The following is an 18,844-nucleotide window of genomic DNA, read 5'->3' as shown; positions in this document are numbered from 1 at the left end:
GCAGGAAACAAAGTGGATTATGGGTGAAGTCGAGAGAGGAGATGGAGAGGAAGAGGACGGTGGGAGAGAGAAGTCTCGCTCGCCCCTTGGGTGTTCCTGTCAGGGTTCAGGGGAGGCAGACATAATTCACTTAATTGGTTCTTACCGACTCTCAGAGGGATTTTTTCTGTTTTACTGGGCCAAAGGTAGCGAGTGCCGCGCTCCCAGTTTGCTGCTGCTGCCTCAGCAAACTCTCCAGCTCGCCTTTTTCTGCTCCCCTTCCTCTTTGTGTTTTTACTCCAGTTACATTTCCGTTTTGTTGCGTGACCTTTCTTTCAACGGTGCATTTAATACAGGAAGCGTGTTCATTTGGGAGGAGGAAAAAAAAAACCCATCCATGTTCACAATTCACAGAAGGAAAAAAAAAAAATTGAAATATTATATAATCTTTGAAATAAGACGGATAATCCCATTAGCTGCCTGCCCTAGTACTCCCATTTCAGCTAAGCAGCGGAATTACACATCGCAATGGCAGCAAAATTGACTCAAATCACATGACAAAACAGGCCCTGCTACTCCCTCAGCTGAGCAGCAGGCGCTGGCGACTCCCTAAATTCTCCAGACGAGGCTGATAAATGCTGAGACTGACTCCTGCGACCTGCGACCTGCGACCTCCTTGAGTCTCTCAGCCTGCTGCCACCTCTGGGAGATTGAGCCGGTGCTTGGCTGTGCAAGGCAGCGGGCCGAAGCCAAATCTGCACGGGGCCTAAAAACCTGAGAAAGATAAGTTTAACGTTTGCTCCGCCCCCTCCCCCGCTCTTCATCTTCTGTTCTTTGGGACAGACTTTGGCTGTGAGCTCAGACCCTCGATGCGGAGCCGTTATCGGCCGTGACTTTATGTAAGCTGGCCCGTGTCCAGATCGCAGAGAGCCACTGCAAATAGACAGCATCGATTTTTTTTTTTTGAAGTCTGCAAAACGAGGCAAACATTGCTTCACGCGAGAGTTGATGTGCACAGCGCTGCGCGGTGCGCAGTGTGCAGATGGGGTTGCGATTTGCACAGCAAACCCAGTGCAACGGTTGTGTTGCCTATAGCAGCGGTGGTGCGCTAACCCTCGCAAAAGGTTCGAGCTCTTCACCTCGTGGGGCTGTGACAGCAGCATCGTGTTCCAGTTTGGCTTCACCAAAGTAAACTTGACACTTGCAAAAGAGCAAAAAAAAAAAAAAAAAAAGGAGCTTTGGTGCTGAACAGACGGTTCAGACAGACACAGACAGACTGTGTTGTGTCATACACTGTGTGTGATAATGCAGTGACAACAAAGAATAAGAGAAGGTTCCTGTTCAGGCAGCGAATAAACAGTGAGCGCAGGAAAATAACAGGGAAACCAGGTAATTACTATACAATATTAGCAGAAATGACAACTGATATTTCTTCCTTCATTTTCTTTTTTTATCACTGTCAGATTTTATGAACAAGATAACCAATGTAAACTCAATCTCACGGTGCTATTAGATTTTTAGTGGCTGGTATTATCCAAACTAAATATGCTGCTGCATTTTATTATGTATATTATATATTACATATAATACATATATAGTGTGTGTTAGATACAATTTCACATCTTTATTATACTCCTCTGGTGAAGCAGCCCCATGGGATTAATTACCCATAAAACCTATGCAGAATACAGCAAATTTAGCCCTCTGTTTGCAGCCTCCTGGCAAAACTGATGCTTTAATGGGCCTTCTACACGTTGAGAAGGGGACACCAACAGAGGGTGGAGCCAACACTTGGCTGGGTGTGACGTTAGCAACCTGGGAGCGACACCAGTGAGACTTTTGCGACAGCACACACTGTCCGTACAAAACGAGGCGAAGGACGGACTTTTGAGAGAAGCATTTTATTGTCGGACAAAATCAGGAAAGTCAATATTGCGTGGTGTGGCCTTTAAAGCCACCCAGTTACTTTCCACGGTCACACCTACTCTACACACACACGTGGGCAAGCACACACACACACACACACACACACACACACACACACACACACCTCTGTTGCATTAATCCCAGCAGGTTGCCGGGTTCTATGGGGGTCAGCGTTTGCCGGACGTGGCTTTTATTTTGGCCTGATTACTTTTGGGCGCAGTCATCGTATGGCCCCTGTCGACGGGGATCACGCTCATTGGGGTCGAATTGCCGTCCGCCTCACTGGATCCATTCACTGGGGCCGGCACAATCATTTAGAACTGGCCGACCTAACACCTAGCACACGCATCGCGGCCAGCACAGTCAGCAAATACACACACACACACACACACACACAAACACAACCAACCACACACACATGCAGAGCACCACCAACAACATACCAGGCATTTTTTTTTTCTTTAGCAATCAGAGAAGAGCTTCAGTTAAATGAGGTGTTATGCCAGATAAGGTGTAGACGCATACGTGTGGAGTTCCTGCATGTTTGGGGAAAGTTGAAGTAGTGAGGATGAGTGATGACGAAGGAGACAGCATGTGTGCATCAGAGGGAGAAAAAAAAAAGGCATTCATCGATGGTTCTTATGAAGCGACTGTCCAGCTGCAGAGCCTTTGAATTAAAGTTGTTTTTTATTTGATTTGAGGCTTTGACCTCAATGACACGTTCCCTCCCTCCCCACCCACCCAACCAACACCACAGAGGTTGTGTGTGTGTGTGTGTGTGTGTGTGTGTGTGTGATGGGAGGGACAGCCAAGGCATGTGCCAGAACCTCGTTTTTTTTTTTTTTTTTTTTTTAATCATTGTGCACCCATGCACAGATGACATCAGGACACGTTGTGAAGAATTCTCTCCCCCCCCCCCCCCCCCCCAGTCAGCAGGCCTTCCCTGGACATTGCTGATTGACAGCAACGCCATTCATTTTGCTAACACCAGGGGTCATGTTGATAATAATGATGATGAATGCGGTGGTGGTCATAACCTGTGTCAATATGTGCATTAAAAATATAAAGGGTAAAACCCCGGATTAAGACCATAGAAAAGACCATAATACAAATCACCGCTGCTTTTTGCAGAGCGTGTGGCAATGTTTGCAGCAGCTAAAACTCTGCTGCCATCTGTTGGTGTGACTGAGTGAATGAGCACTTTTGAGTAATATTTTTGTAATAATATTTTTCATTTAGCAGCCTTACAGTATTTGAATGCGATCGGTTAATACCATAAGTTGAACGTGCACTTTCAACAACTGAAAGTCGTGAAAATGTAAAATTGATAATAATAATAATATTTTTTTAAATAACAAAATGAAAGTGTTTATTTTATTTTTCCTTCAGTTGAGTGTTCCTGAAGACTCACAGTTCTGTCTTCTGTTTTAGTTTTCATTAAGTGACGACAGTGTCACAACAATTCCAATAAGAAGAGGACATTTGTTATTTACGTCACGTCACGTCCGGTTTGGAATGATCTCCAAAAACTTCCACAAAATTGTAGGTTTTTTTTTCTTTTTTTAAAGAACTTAAGATTGCAACATAATTACTCACTATTATACTGATAAACTGGTGATGTTGTCAGCTGACGTATCCGTGAAAGGCGCAGGAAGCGCCTTTAAATGGATCAAACCATCGATCACAGCAGGGGTGTCACTTCTTTTCTTTTTTTCTTTTTTTCTTTTTTTTTTGCAAAACTTGTCTCTTTGTCGCCGATACACTTTGTATAAAGATTGACAGTCTCCCAGATGTGAATACAGTAGTCACTCTTCGTATGTGTTGGCTGGTTTATTTGCCAATTGCAGCGACATAGAAAATGGCCTCTCGCGTTGAGAAGTCCCGGAAGTCCCTGTATTTACTAACAGACTTAGCTCAAGCTAAGCTAGATAGCCGCGCTAACTGTGTCCCGCTGCTGGGAGGCGGCGACTCGGCGCAAAGAGGGAATTCCAACGATATCAAAGGCAAACATTTGGCTTTAAAGTCCGTAACAGTTGTACGGTGTCTGGGGGGCGTTAGTCATGTCAGGCCAGAAGCGCAATGGCGAACCGGAAAGCGACGCCAAGCCCCCCAAGAGCACCGCCACGGCCGAGTACTGCGAGAAGTTGCAGCAGTGGATCTGGCAGTATTACTGGGGCTACGCCAGCTGGCAGAGCTGGCTGGCTCTGTCGGCGCTGCCGCCGCCCTGCGGCTTCCCTTCGCCGGGGACAGCCACGCAGACGACGGGCGCCCCCACTTCAGGCGGCGGGCAGCCGGGTTTCGACGCGGGGAACTGGTACAGCTACCCGGCGGCTCTCTCTGCCCACACGGGGCAGAACTCAGCTGCGACACCGACTCCTGGTACCGACGCTCGAACGGCCCAGCAGCTGCAGAACGGGAACCCGGTTCAGGCAGGTACGGTGTGTGTACCGGGTGTGTTTTGCTTTGCCTTAAGCCAAGTCATGAGTTCTGGTGGGGGAGGGGGGGCAGGTTTGAGTCAACAGCCGTGTAGTGAGAAGCTCTTCCGGTTGGCTTGATCACACAGTTGCTTTGAGAGTAAAATGAAGACATTTAAATGTTCAAATTTGGATTATAATATATATATATATATATATATATATATATATATATATATATATATATATATATATATATATATATATATATATGTATTTTTAACCCTACATCTCAGGACGGGAGTACACCATCCCCTCCCCCCTGCAGAGGTTCCTGGCTGAGACGGTGGACTTCTTCATCCTGTTCTGTGTGAAGGCCACCATCGTGCTGTGGGTCATGCATCTGAGTGGCATGAAGTGAGTGCAGCTGTGGCTGGATCTGTTTATAAAGACAGGAGGGGGGTGGCAGCAGCAGCTAGAGTTCAGGTTCTATCTGAGCAAATGGGTTTCCCCTCTCTCGAAAGGGACATTGCCAAATTCATCACCCAGTTCGTGGTGGAGGAGATTGACGAGAACACGTCCATGGAAGACCTGCAGAAGATGATGGCAGTGGCTCTGGTCTACAGGGTGCTGGTGTGCGCCTATGAGGTGGGTCTCCATGGTGGCCAATTGCCGTTGATTTGCTTGAGTTGTGATTTATTTATATTGGTAGGGTAGTGAAAGTGAAAATGTAAACAAGACTAAGTTGGTGCTCACAGTCTTGCCTCTTGCTATTCAATCTTTGGGTGACCTCTGATTCAAAGCTGTTTTCTTAGACAGCAGATGTAATGAATTGCTCCTGCCGCCATTGGACGCACAGTGGGTGCCTTTCATTTCCCAGAGAGGACCGTGATGATGCAAAGTGGTGCTTGGAGTTGCCTAAGATGACGCCCCCCCTGTCCCCTGCCCCCTGCCCCCTGCTTAAGTTGCGTGTCAGTGGTTTGCTTTCCCCAGCGGGGGGCAGCACCTCTGGGGAATTCAGGCTCCTCCACTCAGGCTCACACCAGGACCACGTCGTACTTTCCACCGCTTAACCTTTGACTGCGTTTGTGAACATGGGGATTGTGGTCATTTTCTCTCTGCGGAAAGATGCAATGTTGTTGAATAGATTGAGTCGTCCCTGATCCCACGCAGTTTTAAAATGCAAGCGTTACTAAGACAATTCTTCTATTTTCTGTTTGATTAGACAATATGTATCTGGGGAGCTGGCGGCGCCACACCAGGGAAGTTCCTGATGGGCCTGCGGGTGGTGACGTGCGATACGTCCACTCTGGTGCAACCCAACCGGGTCCTTGTGGTTCCGGCCTCAAACGTCTCCCTCTCTGCGTGAGTGAACTTGGATGATGATGCAAAAAAAGAAAAAAGAATACGACAATGAATCACCTTTTTAAAAACTTGTGCTGCCATTTCAAATTTGCTTTGTTTCTATTCGTGTGATTGTTCAAGTTTCGGAAAGGTTCTGAGGAGAAAATGCAATAAGCAAGACCACTTGTTGTCTTCTTAATACATCCTCTCTTCTCCTCCGGCACAGGTCTACAGTGCGGGCGCTCAACAAGAACTTCTCCATCGCCTTCCTCTTCCCCGTCTTCATCACGCTGCTCTTCTTCCAGCACAACAGGACTGTGTACGACATCGTGGCCGGCACCATTGTTGTCCAGCGCAGAAGAGCCAGATAGTGATTGTCAGCCAGTAGCAGGCGGTCCTCGTCTGGCTGACAAGTGAGACTCAAAAACTGCACTCTAACAGTGGACGCATTCAGGTTCAGGCCGAGAACGCTGGGGAATCCTGTTGGTGCAGGATTTCATTTATTTTTTTAACAGTCTTTAAATTGAGGAAAAGAAGCCTTGACGCGACCGTCAGAAGTATTATGAATTCTAATCTTTGCAAAAAAAAAAAAATACATCAGGTGCTTTTCTTTGTATTTCTGCAGTTGTCATTATTTGTTTTTGTGTCTTTTTTTTCCATCACAACTTGTGAGTTGTTTGTCAGAAGGTTAGAGGGGCAACTCGACCGTCCATTACACACACTTCCTTCTTTCTTCTGGTTTGGAGGCTTTGTTGCATCCTGCATTCCACATCTTTTTACACCTTGGTTTTGAGAAACTTAGCAGTGAGACAGCCATGCATGGTCAAGCCCCCCCCCCCCCCCCCCCCCCCCCCACATCCACAGAAAACAGCATATTTAGCCCACTGTTTGCAGCCTGATATCCAAAAGTGTCTTTTTGCACACGCATGTCCAGAGCATGTTTTGCACAGTGCGGCAGGCAAACAGGCAAAAGAATAACGGCTGAACACTGTTAGAGTGCAGGGCTGTTGTTGTTGTTGTTGTTGTTGTTGTTTTTAACATTGCTGACATGATGTTTTGCTCAATATGTAACTTTGATACACAAAGTTCTGCACACAGTTCTGCTTCTGGCTGTTTTTGCACTGACTGCTGCGTATCACTATCTCAGTTCTCCAATCTGCCATTCATTAAGCGCTGGCATTTTAACGATTTCTGAAGATGCTTTGTGGGGACCGAGTGAAGGAGCACTGATTGTTAGATGCCACTGCTCGCCTTCAGATGTTGAGGTATGCAACCTGATGAACCTTCTGGTATTGGAGATTAAAAGTCATGACTGGAAACGTCTGCTTGGCAGTGGTGCTGTGTGCTTTTGTCACATTTCCATGGCATGTTTCAGAGTCACATTCATATTGTTTTTGACACTCTTGCCAGACGAAGTATAATAATAAAAGATATTTTATTCAAGATGAAAGACAAATCACGCATCGTCAACCGCAATTGAAATTGCTGTATTGTTTCTTTGCCACATGGGGGAGCCAAAGGAGCGATACGACTGGCAGGGTCAACTAGTATTAGGCTGACTGTTGACAAACTTGATTGAACCCACCTGGGAAAATGCCTCATATTGAGATGACTGTGTTGGGATGCTTTGAAAAAGTGATTTTGGTGAAACGTCAACGCTTGTATTCCAAAAGAAGAAGAAGAAGAAAAAAAAAGCCATTTCAGTACAATACAGAAATAAAGAATATGAAAACATTTACAGGAATTACTTCCAAGTATTTTTTTGTCTCGCTATAGGTTTTTGTATTGTTATGTGTGCAACAATTACTATAGTCATGTTAAAGTGTACAAGAAACATCAAGAACTGTTGGAGAAATTAAACGACTGACAACTATACTCTGATATTTGCAGTATTTCACCAAGTCAAATATTCATGATTGTCTTTCTGTCTGATGGGTCCTCACACAGACTGCAGGCACAGTCCACCACCTTGTTTTTTTTTTAAACCAAACAAGTCTTCTGAATTGACTGAAGTATTTTCAGCCCTGAACCGCCTTCCTCTGTGGGCTCTTCTGCAACTCTTTAAATGTTGCCAGAGGAGCTGTGGGGTCCAAGTCATGTTCGATTAGCCAGCGGCCTGTTTTGTCTTCGGCTCCCAGCAGGAGGACGCAGTGTTTGGCTCCCCAGTCAGAATGGTGGGTTTTTAAATAGCAACCATTAATCCTTATGAATTAATAATTATCACCAGTCTCTCGCCAACTGTCTCGCTGCAATACCGCTGACAGTCGTGATTTAAAGCGAGAGAGAGAGAGAGCGAGAGAGAGAGAAAACTTACCTTTAAAAATGATAGGTCTGGCCCTTTAAAGTCATTTGCACTTTCCTGCTCACCTGGAAATCCTCCTCTATCCTGCCTTCCTGCAGTCTCAGGCCTTCGGGGGAATCGAGGGATCAGCTCGGAACATGTGCGTTATGGTCCCTTCATTAAAACTGTGAAACGAGCTCCATTAATTTGCAGCTTGTAAGACTTTTTGAAGTAGTAACCTCTTTAAAAGGCTTTGAGGCAGTGCAACAAAAAAAGAAAAAAAGAGTAAGAAAATTACTCTCTGCAAAATCTGCACGATGGCAGCGCATGAGGGCATAATGGGGAGAGTAAAAAAAAAAAATCTGTATCATAGCATTTTGTCACCCATTATCCCTGATTTTAAAAGTTCATCACGGCGTTTTGTCCTTCAGTTGCAAAAAAAAAGGAAGAAATTGTGCTGAGAGTCATGAGTTGTTCTCGGCGCCGGGGAACTGAGAGAGGCTTAGCAATAATTACGCCTCGAGTGGCTCTAATGCGAATTTCACAGGGAGACGGAGTGAGAAGAGAAACCAACACAAAGTGTGAGACACAGAGAGGGATTAAGCGAGAGACAAAAGCCCAAGAGGAAGCAAAGGATGGGAGGAGGGAGTTGAAAATAGGAAGAGGAGTGCGGGGAGGGAGGGAGGGAGAAGGAATGAGAAGGGGATGAGAAGGGGAGGCTGAGGGACACCGTGCTCGAAAATTCTCTCTGATCTTTGAGTCGTGGGACCAGGGGCGATGGAATACCCTGCAGAACTCTATTAAAATTCACCCAGCTTCGCTAAAGCTCCCGGTTATTATACAAGAGATGGCCTGCATGCTCAGCTCTGCTTTCTCTGTTTGCTCTCTGTCTCTCTCTCTCTCTCTCTCTCTCTCTCTCTCTCTCTCTCTCTCTCTCTCTCTCTCACACACACACACACACACACACACACACACACACAAAGAGCAAAGAGTTGGGGCAAGAAAGAGGAAGCGGTGGCCAAGCCGAGCAAAGTACTGGCAGTCAGTCAAGAGAGTTGTATAGCAGGCCAGCTGGGGGCGCTATGTCCGGGGCACGGGTGCCATTCTCCTTTTTTCAAGTGAGTGAAAAATGATTTCAAACCTGTGGTTTAACGTTAGAAAACTAAAACTTTGCTTGCTTTGAATGTGCTCCAAGAGGTTCCCTGGCCACTAGAGGTCAGCAGACATAGCCTGTCAACCCACAATCACCTGACATGTCAAAACTTCATATCTACAGTTGTATTTCCTGCCACCAAGCAAAGGGTTCAGTACAACCATCCTCTAGATGCTGTCGTCTCATCCTGTCCCAGCCGGTGTTGTGTGTCTTTGCCGCTGCTAAATGAACTGGCTAAGTGAAGTGTGTTCACAGGGATCCTCGTGCTTTGCCTGTCGGCCCCCAGAGTAAACTAAAACTAAAACTGCCGTGATGTCAACCTCCTCCTCCTCCTCCTTGCAAACAGCTCTCCAGTCACTTGATAGGCTGTTGATGCCAAACCACGAGTTATTGTCCCCACTTCTTGCCGACTAATCCTTCCAAATTGAACCATAATGGCAAGTCGTTACTGTAAACAGCAAGGCTCAAGTTTCAGGCAGGCGTGGGAGCAGACTAGCGAGTGCCTGACAGTCGAGTCCCCAGCCAACCTGCATAATGAAATCCTGGCCTGGCAACGTGCTGTGAGTGGCTCCAGTGTGTTTACCGACTTGTTGCTTGCCGTTGTCGGTCTGTTTTTCTGGCTCGGCACCGTCGCCTCTGGCCTGAGGGATGTGGTGAGACTGAGCCAACAGAGTGAAGTTACTGGGCACACCCAGCAGAGCAAGACTGGCGCTATGACACAACTGTTTAACATGACTTTGTATCTACCATATATCTATATATCGTGACTATATATGAATATGTGAGTGCACATCTGAGTGTTAGGTTTTTGTTCCACATATTCCAACCTAATATTCAATCAGGCTTTATCTTGTGCTCAAAAGCTGAATAATAATAATAATAATAATAATAATAATGATAATAATAATAATAATAATAATAATAATAATAATAATAATAATAATAATAATAATAATAATAACTCTTCAGAGAAATGTACAATTATCCCACCGTTAACAGCCGCCAACTAGAAAACGGGGTTCTGAGCGACAAGGTGTGAATAAAGCAAAGCGGGCTGTAGAATTTACCCGTCTGCGTAAAATTGACGAGATTCGTGGTTGCTGTAGAAGAAAAACATTATTGCGTTGGCCGGGAATCGAACCCGGGTCAACTGCTTGGAAGGCAGCTATGCTCACCACTATACCACCAACGCATGGAAAGTTGTGGGAGAAAAGCAAAATTCCAGTGCAAGCTGAGGGCTGCGCAGCTGGAAGAGTTAGGTCACGTGGTCACAGGAAACAAACAAAATAAATAAATTAAAAAACTCCCGCTTGGCGCTGCTTTTGCTGCGACGATAACCACGAATGAGGCGAGGACTTGATGTAAACGCCGGTTTCCTTGGGGTTACCAGGTCGCTGTTGTTGTTGTTTTTTTTTTATTTTTTTTTTTACTTAAGTGATGTGTCGGTCGGTACCACGAGAGGAAAAGAACTTCAATCTGGATGCTGAGGTGTAAGTTCACGTTCGAAACCGTGCACGTGCTTTACGGCGATTCATTAAACCGTTTGCTAAAGTAAGTCGTAATGAGTCCCAATGTTGAATTGCTGAAAAACAAAACAAACTTTTTACCATCTATGTTTAAAGCGAGCGCAGTGTGCTTATATTTTGACACCCACCGGATCATGTATGTGCCTGACTTCCTGTTTAGAGGGGATCTTACCGTCTTCCTCCGCCACGCTTGACTTTAGCAGGGGGCGTGGCAGAGGAGACGCATCCTCTTCCCCCGGTACGGTGGAATCAACTTTTCTTCCCTCCAAATGTCACGCGTTGGTGGTATAGTGGTGAGCATAGCTGCCTTCCAAGCAGTTGACCCGGGTTCGATTCCCGGCCAACGCATTCACAAACTTTTTACATCTCTGTCGCCCCGAATGCGTGACGTGGACAATGAGAATAACACCGATTACTGGATCTCAACTAATTCCGCCCACGTGCCAGCGAATAAAACGCGAACACCGAGCTTCCGTTGCCCCACTCTCCCTTCTCCCCACTCTTCCTCCTCGGCTGCAGCGCTACAGCTCTCTGTGTTAACACCACGTTTACAACAAAGTTTTACATGACATCGCCCTGACTGTCCGTGGCTCCGGACAATGGCGGAGAAAGTTGAATTTCACCTGACAGAATTCTCATCTCTGCTCCTCCGTTGGTAAAAAAAAAAATGTAAACTCTGAACCTCTGTCCTCTCTCATCTCTGTCTGAAGGTGCTTATAGTGCGCTGGAATTTTTGGTGTTTTCTCTCAAATTATTCATGCGTTGGTGGTATAGTGGTGAGCATAGCTGCCTTCCAAGCAGTTGACCCGGGTTCGATTCCCGGCCAACGCAGATGAAACTTTATTTATTTATTTTTTTTAACTTTTTTCTCTTTGTTTGTCTTTCTGTCCCCCTGCACTTGAGAACTTTCAGTGAGAACTTGAGTGTTCCTCTCGCTGAATTGATGAAAATACAAACACTGAGCCTCCTCCTCATCTCCTCTTGAGGAGCACTAACTTCACCTCACGTCATAGCGCCTCCCTGTGCTGTGTAGTTTAGGTTTTCTCCCTGCACTTCAATGCGTTGGTGGTATAGTGGTGAGCATAGCTGCCTTCCAAGCAGTTGACCCGGGTTCGATTCCCGGCCAACGCAATGAGAAAAATTTTACATGTTGACATCTTGTTTCTCTGTGATTCCAGAGACATTGGCAGTACAATTGAAGAAAGTCGACTGGTGAATCTCAGTCTTATTGACAGAATGCAAACTCTGAGCTGCCGTCCTCCCTCTCATCTCTGTCTGAAGATGCTGAACCTCAGTGTGTCTGCACAGAACCTCAGTGTGCACTGGGATTTTTGTGTTTCTCCTAAAACTTCTCTTTCTTTGTCTTTCTGTCCCCCTGCACTTGAGAACTTTCAGTGAGAACTTGAGTGTTCCTCTGTCTGAATGGATGAAAATACAAACACTGAGCCTCCTCCTCATCTCCTCTTGAGGAGCACTAACTTCACCTCACGTCATAGCGCCTCCCTGTGCTGTGTAGTTTAGGTTTTCTCCCTGCACTTCCATGCCTTGGTGGTATAGTGGTGAGCATAGCTGCCTTCCAAGCAGTTCACCCGGGTTCGATTCCCGGCCAAGGCAGATGCTTCGTTTGTCATTTAGTTGCACCTGTTTAAAATAAAACTACAATGCACTGCTGCCCTTTGAGACTCGTCTCTTCCTGCCTTTGCTTTCTGTCACCATGTACTTGTGAAGGATTCAACAGTAAGTTGAGTCTTCCTCTGTCTGAATGCAAACACTGAGCCTTCCTCTTTTGCCTGCTCCTCCTCCTCAACTCTTCTCCAGGAGCCCAGATTTGATCTTTAGAAGGCGTTTTCTTCCCCCTGTACTTGTGTGCGTTGGTGGTATAGTGGTGAGCATAGCTGCCTTCCAAGCAGTTGACCCGGGTTCGATTCCCGGCCAACGCAGTTATTACTTTTTTTTTCTTTTTTGGGGGGGGGGGGGGGGTTGTTGCCTTTTGCCTGTTACATGTCCAAGAACAATATTATTGAATCTCATCTAATCTTTGCTCCTCTGTGGTTCAAAATACAAACTCTGAGCCTCCTTCTCATCTTCTCTTGAGGAGCACTAACTTCAACTCACGTCATAGCGCCTCCCTGTGCTGTGTAGTTTAGGTTTTCTCCCTGCACTTCCATGCGTTGGTGGTATAGTGGTGAGCATAGCTGCCTTCCAAGCAGTTGACCTGGGTTCGATTCCCGGCCAACGCATTCACAAACTTTTTACATCTCTGTCGCCCCGAATGCGTGACGTGGACAATGAGAATAACACCGATTACTGAATCTCAACTAATTCCGCCCACGTGCCAGCGAATAAAATGTGAACACCGAGCTTCCGTTGCCCCACTCTCCCTTCTCGGCTGCAGCGCTACAGCTCTCTGTGTTAACACCACGTTTACAATAAAGTTTTACATGACATCGCCCTGACTGTCCGTGGCTTCGGACAATGGCGGAGAAAGTTGAATTTCAACTGACAGAATTCTCATCTTCGCTCCTCCGTTGGTAAAAAAGACAGAATGCAAACTCTGAGCCTCCTTCTCTTCATCTCTGTCTGAAGGTGCTTATAGTGCGCTGGAATCTTTGGTGTTTTCTCTCAAATCATTCATGTGTTGGTGGTATAGTGGTGAGCATAGCTGCCTTCCAAGCAGTTGACCCGGGTTCGATTCCCGGCCAACGCAGATGGATGATTTTTGTTTTGCTTGCTGTCACCTTGTACTTGTGAAGTTTCAACCATGAGATGAATCTTCCTCTATGTGAGTGCAAACACTGAGCCCCCCACCCCTCCCCCGACTCTGCTTCCTCCTCCTCTTCCTCTTCAGGAGCCCTGACTTGCTCTTGACACTCCAGCCTTCCCTGTGTTGTGGAATGAGAATTTTCTCCCAAGACTCTCATGTGTTGGTGGTATAGTGGTGAGCATAGCTGCCTTCCAAGCAGTTGACCCGGGTTTGATTCCCGGCCAACGCAATGAGAAAAATTTTACATGTCGACACCTTGTTTCTCTGTGATTCCAGAGACATTGGCAGTACAATTGAAGAAAGTCGACTCGTGAATCTCAGTCTTATTGACAGAATGCAAACTCTGAGCTTCCATCATCTCTTTCTGAAGATGCTGAACCTTACTGTGTCTGCACAGAACCTCAGTGTGCGCTGGGATTTTTGTGTTTCTCCCAAGACTCTCATGCGTTGGTGGTATAGTGGTGAGCATAGCTGCCTTCCAAGCAGTTGACCCGGGTTCGATTCCCGGCCAACGCAACAAAGTTTTACATGACATCGTCCGTGGCTCCGGACAATGGCGGAGAAAGTTGAATTTCAACTGACAGAATTCTCATCTTCGCTCCTCCGTGGATTAAAAAGACAAAATGCAAACTCTGAGCCTCTGTCTGAAGGTGCTTATAGTGCGCTGGAATTTTTTGGTGTTTTCTCTCAAATTATTCATGCGTTGGTGGTATAGTGGTGAGCATAGCTGCCTTCCAAGCAGTTGACCCGGGTTCGATTCCCGGCCAACGCAATGAGAAAAATTTTACATGTCGACACCTTGTTTCTCTGTGATTTCAGAGACATTGGCAGTACAATTGAAGAAAGTCGACTGGTGAATCTCAGTCTTATTGACAGAATGCAAACTCTGAGCTGCCGTCCTCCCTCTCATCTCTGTCTGAAGATGCTGAACCTCAGTGTGTCTGCACAGAACCTCAGTGTGCACTGGGATTTTTGTGTTTCTCCTAAAACTTCTCTTTCTTTGTCTTTCTGTCCCCCTGCACTTGAGAACTTTCAGTGAGAACTTGAGTGTTCCTCTCGCTGAATGGATGAAAATACAAACACTGAGCCTCCTCCTCATCTCCTCTTGAGGAGCACTAACTTCACCTCACGTCATAGCGCCTCCCTGTGCTGTGTAGTTTAGGTTTTCTCCCTGCACTTCAATGCGTTGGTGGTATAGTGGTGAGCATAGCTGCCTTCCAAGCAGTTGACCTGGGTTCGATTCCTGGCCAACGCAACAAAGTTTTACATGACATCGCCCTGACTGTCCGTGGCTTCGGACAATGTCGGAGAAAGTTGAATTTCAACTGACAGAATTCTCATCTTCGCTCCTCCGTTGGTAAAAAAGACAGAATGCAAACTCCGATCCTCGGTCCTCTGTGAGCTCTGTCTGAAGGTGCTTATAGTGCGCTGGAATCTTTGGTGTTTTCTCTCAAATCATTCATGTGTTGGTGGTATAGTGGTGAGCATAGCTGCCTTCCAAGCAGTTGACCCGGGTTCGATTCCCGGCCAACACAATGATGGACTTTTCACATGTCGACGCCTTGTTTCTCTGCGATTTCAGACAATGGAGGAAATAGAGAGATTATCGGCCGATGCAAATCCTTTGGTCACTCATTATCACCATTGTTCCTCCCTCAGTTGTACCTATTTGAAAGAAAACTGATAGAAAAGCAAATGAAAGTGCATTGCTACCCTCCCTTGGACACAAGTGGAATACAGGAAACTGTATTCCATCAAGTTGACATCAAAGTGAACTTCTGCGCAGACAAGGTAAATCTTCAATTTCCTGTGAAACTGATTGACATTAATAGTCTCCACCTGGGACCTGTGGTTGCCACCTGCTGTGATATTAGTTGTTGTTCTTTATAGACTGCACTCTGCATCATGCTGTGGAATCTGACAGATTGACAAGAATGGATTCCATTTGCTCTGGAGTGCGTGTGGCCTGCAGTGGAATTTAGAGGTTAGATGACTGAAAAGTTATAAAAATGTGAGTTTGGCAGCAGCAGCAGCAGCAGCAGCACTCAGCTGCTCTCCATTAAACACCAGCTGGGGAAAGTTACTCTTCTCTACTTAAGGAGGCTGTGACTGCTTACATGCGTTGGTGGTATAGTGGTGAGCATAGCTGCCTTCCAAGCAGTTGACCCGGGTTCGATTCCCGGCCAACGCAGTTATTACTTTTTTTTTCTTTTTTGGGGGGGGGGGGGTTGTTGCCTTTTGCCTGTTACATGTCCAATAACAATATTATTTAATCTCATCTAATCTTTGCTCCTCTGTGGTTCAAAATACAAACTCTGAGCCTCCTTCTCTTCATCTCTTCTTGAGGAGTCCCGACTTGCTCGTTATGCTCCAGGTTTCCCCCTACTGTGGAATTTAGGTTTTCCATCAGTGCTGTCAAGCGTTGGTGGTATAGTGGTGAGCATAGCTGCCTTCCAAGCAGTTGACCCGGGTTCGATTCCCGGCCAACGCAGATGGATGATTTTTGTTTTGCTTGCTGTCACCTTGTACTTGTGAAGTTTCAACCATGAGATGAATCTTCCTCTATGTGAGTGCAAACACTGAGCCCCCCCGCCCCCGACTCTGCCTCCGCCTCCTCTTCCTCTTCAGGAGCCCTGACTTGCTCTTGACACTCCAGCCTTCCCTGTGTTGTGGAATGTGAATTTTCTCCCAAGACTCTCATGTGTTGGTGGTATAGTGGTGAGCATAGCTGCCTTCCAAGCAGTTGACCCGGGTTCGATTCCCGGCCAACGCATTCGCAAACTTTTTACATCTCTGTCGCCCCGAATGCGTGACGTGGACAATGAGAATAACACCGATTACTGAATCTCAACTAATTCCGCCCACCTGCCAGCGAATAAAATGTGAACACCGAGCTTCCGTTGCCCCACTCTTCCTCCTCGGCTGCAGCGCTACAGCTCTCTGTGTTAACACCACGTTTACAATAAAGTTTTACATGACATCGCCCTGACTGTCCGTGGCTTCGGACAATGGCGGAGAAAGTTGAATTTCAACTGATAGAATTCTCATCTTCGCTCCTCCGTTGGTAAAAAAGACAGAATGCAAACTCCGATCCTCGGTCCTCTGTGAGTTCTGTCTGAAGGTGCTTATAGTGCGCTGGAATTTTTGGTGTTTTCTCTCAAATCATTCATGCGTTGGTGGTATAGTGGTGAGCATAGCTGCCTTCCAAGCAGTTGACCGGGGTTCGATTCCCGGCCAACGCAATGAGAAACATTTTACATGTCGACACCTTGTTTCTCTGTGATTTCAGAGACATTGGCAGTACAATTGAAGAAAGTCGACTGGTGAATCTCAGTCTTATTGACAGAATGCAAACTCTGAGCTGCCGTCCTCCCTCTCATCTCTGTCTGAAGATGCTGAACCTTACTGTGTCTGCACAGAACCTCAGTGTGCACTGGGATTTTTGTGTTTCTCCTAAAACTTCTCTTTCTTTGTCTTTCTGTCCCCCTGAACTTGAGAACTTTCAGTGAGAACTTGAGTGTTCCTCTCGCTGAATGGATGAAAATACAAACACTGAGCCTCCTCCTCATCTCCTCTTGAGGAGCACTAACTTCACCTCACGTCATAGCGCCTCCCTGTGCTGTGTAGTTTAGGTTTTCTCCCTGCACTTCCATGCGTTGGTGGTATAGTGGTGAGCATAGCTGCCTTCCAAGCAGTTGACCCGGGTTCGATTCCCGGCCAACGCAGTTATTACTTTGTTTTTCTTTTTTTGGGGAGGGGGGGGGGGGGGGGGGTTGTTGCCTTTTGCCTGTTACATGTCCAATAACAATATTATTGAATCTCATCTAATCTTTGCTCCTCTGTGGTTCAAAATAGAAACTCTGAGCCTCCTTCTCTTCATCTTTTCTTGAGGAGTCCCGACTTGCTCGTTATGCTCCAGGTTTCCCCCTACTGTGGAATTTAGGTTTTCCATCAGTGCTGTCAAGCGTTGGTGGTATAGTGGTGAGCATAGCTGCCTTCCAAGCAGTTGACCCGGGTTCGATTCCCGGCCAACGCAGATGGATGATTTTTGTTTTGCTTGCTGTCACCTTGTACTTGTGAAGTTTCAACCATGAGATGAATCTTCCTCTATGTGAGTGCAAACACTGAGCCCCCCGCCCCTCCCCCGACTCTGCTTCCTCCTCCTCTTCCTCTTCAGGAGCCCTGACTTGCTCTTGACACTCCAGCCTTCCCTGTGTTGTGGAATGAGAATTTTCTCCCAAGACTCTCATGTGTTGGTGGTATAGTGGTGAGCATAGCTGCCTTCCAAGCAGTTGACCCGGGTTCGATTCCCGGCCAACGCAATGAGAAAAATTTTACATGTTGACATCTTGTTTCTCTGTGATTCCAGAGACATTGGCAGTACAATTGAAGAAAGTCGACTCGTGAATCTCAGTCTTATTGACAGAATGCAAACTCTGAGCTTCCATCATCTCTTTCTGAAGATGCTGAACCTTACTGTGTCTGCACAGAACCTCAGTGTGCGCTGGGATTTTTGTGTTTCTCCCAAGACTCTCATGCGTTGGTGGTATAGTGGTGAGCATAGCTGCCTTCCAAGCAGTTGACCCGGGTTCGATTCCCGGCCAACGCAACAAAGTTTTACATGACATCGCCCTGACTGTCCGTGGCTCCGGACAATGGCGGAGAAAGTTGAATTTCAACTGACAGAATTCTCATTTTCGCTCCTCCGTGGATTAAAAAGACAAAATGCAAACTCTGAGCCTCTGGCTGAAGGTGCTTATAGTGCGCTGGAATTTTTGGTGTTTTCTCTCAAATTATTCATGCGTTGGTGGTATAGTGGTGAGCATAGCTGCCTTCCAAGCAGTTGACCTGGGTTCGATTCCCGGCCAGCGCAATGAGAAACATTTTACATGTCAACATCTTGTTTCTCTGTGATTTCAGAGACATTGGCAGTACAATTGAAGAAAGTCGACTGGTGAATCTCAGTCTTATTGACAGAATGCAAACTCTGAGCTGCCGTCCTCCCTCTCATCTCTGTCTGAAGATGCTGAACCTCAGTGTGTCTGCACAGAACCTCAGTGTGCACTGGGATTTTTGTGTTTCTCCTAAAACTTCTCTTTCTTTGTCTTTCTGTCCCCCTGCACTTGAGAACTTTCAGTGAGAACTTGAGTGTTCCTCTCGCTGAATGGATGAAAATACAAACACTGAGCCTCCTCCTCATCTCCTCTTGAGGAGCACTAACTTCACCTCACGTCATAGCGCCTCCCTGTGCTGTGTAGTTTAGGTTTTCTCCCTGCACTTCCATGTGTTGGTGGTATAGTGGTGAGCATAGCTGCCTTCCAAGCAGTTGACCCGGGTTCGATTCCCGGCCAACACAATGATGGACTTTTCACATGTCGACGCCTTGTTTCTCTGCGATTTCAGACAATGGCGGAACAGATGGAGGAAATAGAGAGATTATCGGCCGATGCAAATCCT

General features: G+C 46.4%; 1 protein-coding gene and 23 non-coding genes across 24 annotated transcripts; 23 read left to right on the top strand and 1 right to left on the bottom strand.

Moving 5' to 3' along the window:
• Positions 1 to 3,679: 3,679 nt before the first annotated feature.
• fam8a1a (family with sequence similarity 8 member A1a) lies at positions 3,680 to 6,988 on the top strand. The gene is made up of 5 exons (XM_076016383.1): positions 3,680 to 4,338; positions 4,616 to 4,736; positions 4,844 to 4,967; positions 5,545 to 5,684; positions 5,890 to 6,988. The coding sequence occupies exons 1-5, from the start codon at positions 3,966 to 3,968 to the stop codon at positions 6,032 to 6,034; spliced, it is 903 nt and encodes a 300-aa protein (XP_075872498.1). The 5' UTR covers positions 3,680 to 3,965; the 3' UTR covers positions 6,035 to 6,988.
• A 3,229-nt stretch (positions 6,989 to 10,217) lies between these two features.
• On the bottom strand, positions 10,218 to 10,289 carry trnag-ucc (transfer RNA glycine (anticodon UCC)). The gene has a single exon. It is a non-coding gene; the product is annotated as a tRNA-Gly (tRNA).
• A 610-nt stretch (positions 10,290 to 10,899) lies between these two features.
• Positions 10,900 to 10,971, top strand: trnag-ucc (transfer RNA glycine (anticodon UCC)). The gene has a single exon. It is a non-coding gene; the product is annotated as a tRNA-Gly (tRNA).
• A 411-nt stretch (positions 10,972 to 11,382) lies between these two features.
• trnag-ucc (transfer RNA glycine (anticodon UCC)) lies at positions 11,383 to 11,454 on the top strand. The gene has a single exon. It is a non-coding gene; the product is annotated as a tRNA-Gly (tRNA).
• A 228-nt stretch (positions 11,455 to 11,682) lies between these two features.
• trnag-ucc (transfer RNA glycine (anticodon UCC)) lies at positions 11,683 to 11,754 on the top strand. The gene has a single exon. It is a non-coding gene; the product is annotated as a tRNA-Gly (tRNA).
• Positions 11,755 to 12,165: 411 nt separating this feature from the next.
• Positions 12,166 to 12,237, top strand: trnag-ucc (transfer RNA glycine (anticodon UCC)). Its single transcript has one exon. It is a non-coding gene; the product is annotated as a tRNA-Gly (tRNA).
• Positions 12,238 to 12,491: 254 nt separating this feature from the next.
• Positions 12,492 to 12,563, top strand: trnag-ucc (transfer RNA glycine (anticodon UCC)). Its single transcript has one exon. It is a non-coding gene; the product is annotated as a tRNA-Gly (tRNA).
• Positions 12,564 to 12,791: 228 nt separating this feature from the next.
• trnag-ucc (transfer RNA glycine (anticodon UCC)) lies at positions 12,792 to 12,863 on the top strand. The gene has a single exon. It is a non-coding gene; the product is annotated as a tRNA-Gly (tRNA).
• A 395-nt stretch (positions 12,864 to 13,258) lies between these two features.
• On the top strand, positions 13,259 to 13,330 carry trnag-ucc (transfer RNA glycine (anticodon UCC)). Its single transcript has one exon. It is a non-coding gene; the product is annotated as a tRNA-Gly (tRNA).
• A 214-nt stretch (positions 13,331 to 13,544) lies between these two features.
• Positions 13,545 to 13,616, top strand: trnag-ucc (transfer RNA glycine (anticodon UCC)). The gene has a single exon. It is a non-coding gene; the product is annotated as a tRNA-Gly (tRNA).
• Positions 13,617 to 13,831: 215 nt separating this feature from the next.
• trnag-ucc (transfer RNA glycine (anticodon UCC)) lies at positions 13,832 to 13,903 on the top strand. Its single transcript has one exon. It is a non-coding gene; the product is annotated as a tRNA-Gly (tRNA).
• A 184-nt stretch (positions 13,904 to 14,087) lies between these two features.
• On the top strand, positions 14,088 to 14,159 carry trnag-ucc (transfer RNA glycine (anticodon UCC)). Its single transcript has one exon. It is a non-coding gene; the product is annotated as a tRNA-Gly (tRNA).
• A 411-nt stretch (positions 14,160 to 14,570) lies between these two features.
• On the top strand, positions 14,571 to 14,642 carry trnag-ucc (transfer RNA glycine (anticodon UCC)). Its single transcript has one exon. It is a non-coding gene; the product is annotated as a tRNA-Gly (tRNA).
• Positions 14,643 to 14,850: 208 nt separating this feature from the next.
• On the top strand, positions 14,851 to 14,922 carry trnag-ucc (transfer RNA glycine (anticodon UCC)). The gene has a single exon. It is a non-coding gene; the product is annotated as a tRNA-Gly (tRNA).
• Positions 14,923 to 15,506: 584 nt separating this feature from the next.
• Positions 15,507 to 15,578, top strand: trnag-ucc (transfer RNA glycine (anticodon UCC)). The gene has a single exon. It is a non-coding gene; the product is annotated as a tRNA-Gly (tRNA).
• A 228-nt stretch (positions 15,579 to 15,806) lies between these two features.
• On the top strand, positions 15,807 to 15,878 carry trnag-ucc (transfer RNA glycine (anticodon UCC)). Its single transcript has one exon. It is a non-coding gene; the product is annotated as a tRNA-Gly (tRNA).
• A 210-nt stretch (positions 15,879 to 16,088) lies between these two features.
• Positions 16,089 to 16,160, top strand: trnag-ucc (transfer RNA glycine (anticodon UCC)). The gene has a single exon. It is a non-coding gene; the product is annotated as a tRNA-Gly (tRNA).
• A 397-nt stretch (positions 16,161 to 16,557) lies between these two features.
• On the top strand, positions 16,558 to 16,629 carry trnag-ucc (transfer RNA glycine (anticodon UCC)). The gene has a single exon. It is a non-coding gene; the product is annotated as a tRNA-Gly (tRNA).
• Positions 16,630 to 17,040: 411 nt separating this feature from the next.
• Positions 17,041 to 17,112, top strand: trnag-ucc (transfer RNA glycine (anticodon UCC)). Its single transcript has one exon. It is a non-coding gene; the product is annotated as a tRNA-Gly (tRNA).
• Positions 17,113 to 17,351: 239 nt separating this feature from the next.
• On the top strand, positions 17,352 to 17,423 carry trnag-ucc (transfer RNA glycine (anticodon UCC)). Its single transcript has one exon. It is a non-coding gene; the product is annotated as a tRNA-Gly (tRNA).
• A 214-nt stretch (positions 17,424 to 17,637) lies between these two features.
• Positions 17,638 to 17,709, top strand: trnag-ucc (transfer RNA glycine (anticodon UCC)). The gene has a single exon. It is a non-coding gene; the product is annotated as a tRNA-Gly (tRNA).
• A 215-nt stretch (positions 17,710 to 17,924) lies between these two features.
• On the top strand, positions 17,925 to 17,996 carry trnag-ucc (transfer RNA glycine (anticodon UCC)). Its single transcript has one exon. It is a non-coding gene; the product is annotated as a tRNA-Gly (tRNA).
• A 192-nt stretch (positions 17,997 to 18,188) lies between these two features.
• Positions 18,189 to 18,260, top strand: trnag-ucc (transfer RNA glycine (anticodon UCC)). Its single transcript has one exon. It is a non-coding gene; the product is annotated as a tRNA-Gly (tRNA).
• A 411-nt stretch (positions 18,261 to 18,671) lies between these two features.
• On the top strand, positions 18,672 to 18,743 carry trnag-ucc (transfer RNA glycine (anticodon UCC)). The gene has a single exon. It is a non-coding gene; the product is annotated as a tRNA-Gly (tRNA).
• Positions 18,744 to 18,844: the final 101 nt, after the last annotated feature.

This window comes from Nelusetta ayraudi, unplaced genomic scaffold (assembly GCF_046127955.1).
Source record: "Nelusetta ayraudi isolate G7.1 ecotype Tasmania unplaced genomic scaffold, CSIRO-AGI_Nayr_v1 ptg000225l, whole genome shotgun sequence".
Classification (NCBI taxonomy): domain Eukaryota; kingdom Metazoa; phylum Chordata; class Actinopteri; order Tetraodontiformes; family Monacanthidae; genus Nelusetta; species Nelusetta ayraudi.
This window is presented reverse-complemented; position numbering and strand designations above follow the sequence as displayed.